Source organism: Hippopotamus amphibius, chromosome 3, assembly GCF_030028045.1.
Source record: "Hippopotamus amphibius kiboko isolate mHipAmp2 chromosome 3, mHipAmp2.hap2, whole genome shotgun sequence".
Lineage (NCBI taxonomy): Eukaryota > Metazoa > Chordata > Mammalia > Artiodactyla > Hippopotamidae > Hippopotamus > Hippopotamus amphibius.
Genome location: NC_080188.1, coordinates 106,735,434 through 106,745,243, shown reverse-complemented (window position 1 = coordinate 106,745,243; position 9,810 = coordinate 106,735,434). Strand labels below are relative to the sequence as shown.

The window sequence follows — 9,810 nt, the reverse complement described above, 5'->3', positions numbered from 1 at the left end:
CTAATATATGTGCATGTATGTGTGTGTATATATATATGTATATAGACATAAAGATGGGTAAATAAATAGTTGAGCATGGCCCTGCCTCAGTAAATGGTAACTGGTATAAATATATTAACTTTCTATACATTTCCTGGCACTATATCATAGCCATGAAGAACAAGGTCACAGAGGCAATTAGATTCTGGTTCCTGGTTCTTCAGTGTTTCTGTTTGGATCATCCTCTTTTCTGTTTGTTTACTCAGTTTTAAAATGGGGATAATAGAAGCACCTACCTCTTTGTGTTGTGATAGAGATTCCTTCTGAATACCAGTGAATGTTTTACTTGTTTTATTTCATTTTATTGGGATAAAACCTTTTGAATCTCTATACAATGATGAAGCCAGCGAATCCAAGCTCCAATTTTCTAGAACTTTTCAAATATGCTGAGTCATCCCAGGCTCAGTTCTCCTCTCTTTTCTTGCGTCCGTTTCTTCTGCTCTCCTTGCAGAAGCTACGGTTTCTACTGGTTATTTTCTTCTTTGTCTCATAGGTATTATTTACTGATAATATCCATTCACCAGTAATGTCCTTTTGACCTTTGCATCAGTTTGAGTGGTCATTGGGTTCCATGCACATTTTATTGATCACCTGAAATCACTTTCCTACTACACAGTTTCCTAATTGCATTTTTCATCTGGTCATTTCTCAGTGTATAGATTAAGGGATTTAACATGGGAGTTATCATAGTGTAGAATACAGCAACTGCTTTATCAATAGGTAAAGTTGCTGCTGGTCTCATGTACACAAATATGCTGGGCACAAAGAATAAGAGGATCGCTGTGATGTGGGAGACACATGTAGAGAGGGCCTTTTGCCTCACCTCCAAGCTCTGGGCCCTTAATGAGCGCAGAATGATCGCATAGGAGCCAATCAAGAGGAGGAAGATCAACAGACAGATGAAACCACTGTTGGCAGCAACAAAGAGTCCTAGAGTGTGGGTATCAGTGCAGGCAAGATTGAGCAAAGGGTTCAGATCACACATAAAGTGATCTATGATGTTAGGTCCACAGAAGGGTAATAGGAAGATGAAGAGGATCTGTATGGTTGCATGAAGAAAGCCCCCCATCCATGCTACTCCCACTAGCAACCAACACAACTGCCTTTTCATGATGGTTGCATAATGCAAGGGCTTGCAGATGGCCACATAGCGGTCATAGGCCATTGCAGTAAGCAGGATGACATCAGAACCTGCAAATAAATGTTCCCCAAAGATTTGGGCCATGCATTCATTGAAAGGGCTGGTTTTCTTTTCATGGAGTGAATCTACAATCAGTTTAGGGGTATTGACACAGGAATAGCAAACATCAATAAAAGAGAGATGGGCCAAGAAAAAGTACATGGGGGACCCAAATAATGGGCTAGTAGTGATGGTGACCATGGTGAGCACATTTCCTACCACAGAAACGATGTAGACGACCAAAAATACAACAAATATGACTTTCTGCATCTTTGGATTCTCTGTGAGCCCCAGTAGAACAAACTCTGTCACATTGTTCTTTTTCTCCATGTATTTCATGTTATTGTTAACCATATTACCTGGAAAAAAAGTCCCTTTTTTAGCTCAGCCTTGAATTTATTAAGCCTCTCAACCTAATAAATAACAGATGCCTAGATTCTACTGGATTCTGAATTCTTGTAAGACTTTTTGTGATAAAAGAATATCATTCTGATCTGTTGAAGATTGCTTAAACATGAATGTGTGAAAATATGAGTGTAAGAATATGTGAATGTGAATGTAATGAAGAAGAAGTATTTGAAAAAGTGGTAATTTTGTATATAACTGCAGTAAAGGTTTTTGTGGACATGGATGAAGTCGGCTAAGATTCAGTAAGTGGATGAGAGCCAGAGAAGGGAACCCCATTATCAGACAAGTTGATATAAACTGTAATGGGGCATTGATAATGGGAAGCAATGAAAAGATACAGAGGCTATGGTAAGAGAATTGATAAACCATGTTCTCTAAATCCAATAAATTTATAACAGCTAATAAATATACTTAATGATTGATTTCCATGGGCATGGCAGGATTGCAGCCTGTACATGGTATTATTTCATCAATTTTGCACGTAATCTCAGAGACTAGTGTTGATAGTAACATGAATGATAATTTTAACTAAATCTTAATTTAAATCAACAATAGTTCAATACAATTATTTTTTAAAAACTTAATGGACACTTACTGTAGACTAAGTGTTTTTTTTAGATATTTGGTTATTTAATCCTCATTACAAACATGTGAGATGATTACTACCATCATTTTTATATCTATTTTATACATCAGGAAGAAGAATAGAGAAGTTAAGGATCCTGCTCAAAATCAATCAGCTAACATAGGGCAGATATAAGATTAATTCAGATTAAACTTCTTATCTTTCTTTCCTCAAAATTCTTAAAACACATCATTTATTATTAGGTTAAATATACAATGTTGATTTATGAAACTCCTTTTGACATGACCCTTAATAATTATAATTACTTTAATATTACTTCAGAAGCAAGCATATATGAAGCAGTTTCATTAACAGTCATACGAATACACATACACATGGACTCAGACACATGCACACACACTATAACATACTGCAATACCCAAATATTGACAACTATGTGGTACTGCTTTCATTGATGGTCCAATTTATATTTGTCTCTCCTACACTCCCATTTCCTCCCTCCCCCAATGTCCTTACAAATCATGCACCCACAGATACTTCTGAAAAATGGTGATATTATGACCCCAGTGGTTAAGTATATTGGTTTGAGAATCAAAAAGACCATATTAGAATCTTCCTTTTCTGCACTTGCAACTTCATAGTCTGGGGTATATTTCTTGCCTACCTACATCCTTGTTTCCTCTAGCATCAAGTGAGAACAATAACTTCCACCTCACAGGCTCTTATGATTATTGATTGAGGAAATATATGTGAATGTACCCATCACACTGCTGAGAAAACACAAAGGAACTTCACTTAATTTTATGTCTCTGTATGTACCTAGGACACAGGAAGAATTGAGAGTTTGAATAATAATACAGAAAAACATTTAACCATGCAATAAATGGGGAAGAATTATCTCCAATTTTATCTTTAAAGCAGTCACAGAGACTCATATTGTTCATAGCAGTTGATCCCAGAAAGAACTATCCATGTTCCTACTTGGAATCAACAGGTGACTGTGTCTTTAAATGCATTTATCTATTTTTGTATGTGAAGTGTATTAAATATTGTTTTCATCCTCATGGTTAGTCTTAATTATTAAAAGAAGTGTCTCCTGGCAAAATAGGAAATATGATGATGGAGAGTTGGCTCCTACAAGTTTCTTAATCTCTATGGGCCTCAAATTTTCATGTATCAAATTAGGTTAATTGTATTTACCAACTATCTTTTGAATAAACAGGTGAGCATGTAATGTTCTTTTTACTGTATTTGAAGTTGTGTAAACATATGATAACTATATATCTGAAGTAAAAATTTTTCATAGGCATTAGCTCTATTGGAAAACTTACCTTCTGGTCTTAGATGATATTAATGATATTTGAGGTTGTACAGTACTAAATCCATTTTGAAATTGACCTCTTCTTGGGATAAGTAACTCTCATTATGAAAGATATGACACACTCAAAAAGAATCTATTCAGATTATTTAATATCACAGTAGAAAATGTAATATTTTTATAAGTCTAAATGTCTTCTTTTAGCCTAAATACTCACAAAGTTTTCACAGGAAACCTGGGCCTTGAATTTACAATGGATTTATTTTGGAACATTATGGAGAAATGATCTTCTATAGATGGTTCAGTTTCCAGGGATGAGAGGCCGAAAGAGTGGTGGACATTCAAATGGGTCATTCCACCCTTGATGAATCTTGTTCTGGAGATGTAAACAACAAAAAAGACATTTCACCTGCAATGCATGGAGATTTAAAGAGGTTTCAACAAACGTTTGAGGACCTTGTCTTATAGCTCCTATTTTCTCTCCCAGGAATTAATTAGCTCTTTTGATGGAAAGGCTATGTCTTAGAAGCAGGTATTCTGAAGAATCATGTATGAAAAACAATCATTTGGGGTTGGAGGATTGTATTCCCTGCACTTACAACCAAAACATGTGAGTTTCCTCTCTCTATCTGAACCTGGGTTGCTAAGAAACCTGATGTCATGTCAATGATGGCATAATTCAAGCATGGGAACATGTGATATAGTTAAGCTGTGGACTCGTCTCAGAAAGAAACCTTCTATCTTCTTATCAGTAATAAACCTTTTCTGGAAACCTAGTGTTGATTGGTTGAGAGTAAGAGCAGTGAGGGCGTAAAATTAATGCATCTATTTCAAAGAACTTGAATCTAAAACCTGTTTTTCACATTCATCAGAGGGCTGTGGATGTAAACAGAAAGTCTAATAGGACACAGATAATTTATCTCTGGGACCCATGTGATGGTCAGCATGGAACACTAGACAGCATTAAACATGTGCAGAAATATCTAAAGCTCAAGAAGGAAGTCATAAATCAAATCCACATATTGTTCCACATTCCTGTCACTTCGTATGATTTTTCATTCAGTTATTCTAAGAGACATGCAGCGATAAATTATTGTGGTTTAATTCACACTTTTCCTGATAACTAATGATGTTGAACATTTTAAAAATATTATTATAGGTATATCTTTTCGGGGTGAAGTTTATTTTTAAGGTTTTTCCAAAATTTAAAAATAGTTCTGAGTTTATATTAGTTAGTTGTAAGTGCTTTCTAAATAATCTAGATACACATATATCCTCATATAAATATTTCATTTATATAAATATATTTATATATAAAATATTATGCTTAAATATATATATTTAATGTATCTATATATATATATTTCTTTTTTCTCCTAGTTTGTGGATTTCCTTTCATTTTTAAAATGGAAAGATATACCTGATGAGCAGGAAAGCTTGACAGATTTTATTTTTTTAGTTTTTATATGCTTTATGCTTATTATATCATGTCTAATATATGTTAGTCTACCTCAAGGTCAAACAATTTTCTTCTACAATTTTTATATGTTCAGATTTAATGTCTAGATCTCTAATTCATTTTGCATTAGATTTTGTATATAATATGAGGTAGTGGTTGAGGTTAATTTTTTTTCCACATGGATATCCAATTGATCAAGCATGTGTTGAAAAATCTGTTCTTTCTGCATTGATTTACCTTGATATCTTGTTAAAAAAAGCATACACTTAGATATATTTCTGAACATTCTATTACATTTCAATAGCACACAACTGGACTTATGGGAGCTTTATAATATATCTTGAATTTAGATAGAATAAGGTCTACAGTTCCTTTTTTGAGAGTGATTTTCTATTCGAGGTTCCTTTAAAAATGTGTTTCTATACAGATTTCAAAATAGGATTGTCAGTTTCTTTAGATATCCTGTGGGATGTTTATTGGAACGGCATTGAAATTATAACAGTTGATATGGTAAACATATTGAGTCTGTTAATCTCTCAACATGGCATATCTCTACCTTTATTATATATGTACTTTCAATAGTATTTTCTGGTTTTCACATAAAAGTCTTGACTATAATTTTAAAATGAATTCATTAAATTCCTTTTCTTAATAGAATTTTACATAGCATTTTGTTTGTAATTTCACTTTTAATTATTTTTATAGAAATACATTTCATATTTTATATTGACATTGTATTCTGTGGCCTTGTGAAATTAACTGATGCGGTCCATTTGATTTTTTGTAGTGTCTTTAACATTTTCTACCTATATAATGATGCCATCTATCCATAAATATACTTTTTATAATCTTGCCTCTTCTTTTCTCATCTGTATCTCCTTCATTCCTTTTTCTTCACTTGTTGCAATAGCTAGAATCTAGCTTACAATGCAGAACAGAAATTGTAGCAGGAAGACGTGTTTTGTTTCCAGCCTAAGAGTGATTTGACCATTAAGCATGATGGTAGCTGTAAGTTTTATACAGATGCTTTTTACCAGAGGAGTAGATTCCTTTCTTTCATTCATTTGCTAAATTACAGTTTTTACACATAAATCTAAATTGAAATGAATCAATTTGTATGCATCTATTGAAATGATAATGTGATACTTTATTCTGTTAATTTAGTGAATATATAGTTATTGATTTTCAAATGTTAAACAATATTTTATTCCTAGTATAACCTACACATGGTCGTGGTGAATTGTTATTAAATACATTGACTGATTTCTCATATTGTTTGTTGTTTAATATAGTTGTGCCTATGTTCATAAGAATATTTGTTATTTTCTTTCTTTTAGTGTGACTTGGCATTTAGGAGGTGCTGGCTTCAGGGAATTATGTGCTTACTGTTCTCTATTTTCTGAAAGAGTTTATGCTGAATTTGTATTTTTTTATTTAAAAATATTTTGTGGAATTCTGAAGTTAAATTTATTAGGCCTGCCTGGAGTTATTTTTGCAAAGGATTTTAAATACAAATTTAATTTCTTCAGCTGGTGTAAGACTATTCAGGTTTTTTTAAATTTCTTAATCAGTTGGATTTTGCAATATTTTTATAAACTGTTGCTATTTAAGTTGCCAAGTTTTATGGGTCGAATGTGCTCATGCTATTTCTTACCATCCTGTTACCTTCTATAGAATCTGAATCTGTGATGCTGTATGTGCTTTCACTCTGGACATGAGTAAATGTCCCTTTTCTCTCTCTCCTGTTCTCTCTCTTCTTTCCTCCCTCCTGCTCTCACTTCCCCTTGTTATTCTTGCTAAGGCCTTATCAGTTTTATTGATGTTTGCAAATAATCATTCTTTCCTATCACTGACTTTTCTATTTGTTTCATTTTCTATTTTGCTGATTTTTTGTCATTATTATTTTTCCTGTCTTCTACTTATTTTCAGTTTAATTTTATCTAGTTCTTTAAGTTTGTTTTCTCTATAAGTCAAAACTTTGGCAATCAATTTTAGACAATATTTTCTAACATATATCAGTATAAGATGTATATCTGAACAGTCCACTGAGAAAAGAGGCGAAGAGTGATCCCAGCCTATCCAGTCAAGAGGCATAGCTGTTGTCTGGTTAAATCGCCTCCTTTCCCCAGATTTCCTTGAATTCCGCAAGAGTCTTCGCTTGTGTGTGGTTCCCTGCCTACTTCTTTTCCTCCTGAATGCAAGTCTCAGACTCAAACCTGAGAACTCGCCTAGTTTTAAGTCCAATCAGAGGAAGATATTTAACCTGCTCCTGGAGAGAGACACTTCCTTTTCTGTCAGTTCAAATCTCCCTAGAACTCCAGTGGAGAAGAAACTTTTTGGTGATTCTGCAAATCTAAGCATTTTGTCTGGAGAAACACCAAAACTTTGCCTTGATCTTTCAAATCTTAGCAGCGGGGAGATGTCTGCCACTCAGTTTGCCAATTCTGCAGACCTTGATGAAACTGGTCACTTGGATTCTACAGGACCTGAGGAAATACAGGACCTGAAGAACTTAGCTGGGATGAATTATCAACAGTACCTTGTAAAATACAGCACAGCACAGCTGCTTTGTAGCACTCCAAATGCTTTGGACCATGGCCACAGGAAGAAAGATGCAATATGTAGCTCATCTGCAAATAAAGAGAATGAAAACAGCACTTCAAAGCCTTTAGAGTGGTGGGTACCCAGGAACCTGAGGTCTCCTCTTTCTCTACTGGACAATGGAAACTTGGTGGAAAGTGAAATGAAACATCTGGGCAGTCCCATTACTACAGTTTCAAAATTAGATGAAAATCCAGAGCTAGGAGAAGACCAGAGAGAGGAGATTTCAAATGAATTGATGGAGTTTTCTCTGGAAGATCAAGAAGAGGCCAAGGCATCTATGAACAGGAGCTGCCTGCATCGCTCCTCTTCATTGCCAGACAGTTTGAACAGTCCAAGACTGAAGCAGGTGGTAAAATTCAAGGACAACACAATACCAGATAGAGTAAAAAGGAAGTATTGTTCTAGCCACAAAGAGCTCAGGAAAGGGCTTAGGTCTAAAGAAAATGGTCTCTCTCTGTAACATTAATATGACTCAGATGCTGGAGGAAGATTCTAACCAAGGGCCTCTGAATGGTGATTTCTCCAAGGTTTGTGCACTGCCAACCATGTCAGGGAGACACCAAGATCTGAAGTATGTCAACCCAGAAACAGTGGCTGCCTTGCTATTGGGGAAGTTCCAGGGTCTGATTGAGAACTTTTATGTCATCGATTGCAGCTATCCATATGAGTACCTGGGAGGACACATCCAGGGAGCTTTAAACTTGTATAGTCAAGAAGAACTGTATAACTTCTTTCTGAAGAAACCGATTGTCCCTTTGGATACCCAGAAAATAATAATCATCATGTTCCACTGTGAATTCTCCTCAGAGAGGGGTCCCTGATTGTGCTGCTCTCTGAGAGAAGAGGACAGGGCTCTGAACCAGTATCCTACACTGTACTACCCAGAGCTGTATATCCTCAAAGGGGGCTACAGAGATTTCTTTCCAGAATATATGGAGCTGTGCGAACCATAGAGCTACTGCCCTATGCATCACCAGGACCATAAGGCTGAGCTGCTGAGGTGTTGAAACCAGAGCAAAGCATGGGAAGGGGAGTGGCAGCTGCAGGAACAGATTGCCTTACTGGTGAAGAATGTGAGCCCATGATGTCAGATCACCCACCGGCTGCCCAGGACTCACCAAAAGACGCAATAGAAACCCTGAGCAGAAAGATGCCATCTTCTATGAAGCTAAAGCCAAGATGTTAAAAGATATCGGCAAACCAACAGGCTGCCAAACTAATGAAATCCCGGGCCTGGGGATTGGTTAGGTTTTAGTAGAGCTGCTGGCTGGTGGGGAATTCCTGGAGCTGGGTCTATAAGGCTGGAGATTTGGGTTGCATAGAGATTTATGTTACTCCAGGGAGCTGTTGCATTCCTCTTCCTAACTCCTCGAATCTTCTCAGAGGTTAGCCAGATCTTTTTCCTCCTGGGCTTCTGGCTATGCAAGAGAGAGTTGCCCATCTTCTTTCTCTACATTTTCCTTGTTTCTCTCTCACACCTTTATTTTAAATGGGAAAATAAACATTGAAGAATGAGAAATGCAAAAAAAAAAAAAGATGTATATCTAATAGCTAATATATTTATTATATATATATATGGGGTAACATACAAAATATATAACAATGTTTCAAATTTTCCTGTATGGATTTCACTGCTTTCCAAAAATTCAGATATTCTGTTAATCCAATACCATTTATTTCAAAATTTTGTATTTGTGGTTATTTAAATTGAGGTAAATTTCATATAACAAAATTCACCATTGTCACCATTTAAGAATATATTATCCATTGGCTTTTAATACATTCACAATGTTGTACAATTATCACAACTTTCCAGCTGCAGAATATTTTCATTACCCCTTAACAGTTAAGTAGTCTATTACATGTTACCATTTCCCCTCCACCCAGGACACGGAACCCATTAATAAGCTTTCTGTTTCTATGAACTTGCTTATTCTGGTCATATTATATACATGGAACCAATGTGCGGTCTTTTGTGTTCTTTCACTGGGCACTGTTTTCAAAGTTTAATTATTCGATAGCATGCATTCATATTTTTTTTGTTTTATAGTTGAATAATAGTCTATTGTAAGGATATATCACAATTTCATTATTCATTCATCAGTTATTAGAAATTTGGATTGTTTTAGCCCTTGTGGATAGTGCTGCTATGAACATATATACATGTTTGTTTGAAAATGTGTTTGTAATTATTTTGGTTATTTATCTAGGAGAGG

The 9,810-nt window shown here is 35.2% G+C and overlaps 1 protein-coding gene and 1 pseudogene across 1 annotated transcript; one reads left to right on the top strand and one right to left on the bottom strand.

The window, feature by feature from the left end:
* Positions 1–619: 619 nt before the first annotated feature.
* On the bottom strand, positions 620–1,558 carry LOC130848974 (olfactory receptor 4C46-like). Its single transcript, XM_057727458.1, has one exon. The coding sequence runs from the start codon at positions 1,556–1,558 to the stop codon at positions 620–622; it is 939 nt and encodes a 312-aa protein (XP_057583441.1).
* A 5,146-nt stretch (positions 1,559–6,704) lies between these two features.
* LOC130848554 (M-phase inducer phosphatase 3-like) lies at positions 6,705–8,679 on the top strand (annotated as a pseudogene).
* The last annotated feature ends 1,131 nt before the right edge of the window (positions 8,680–9,810 follow it).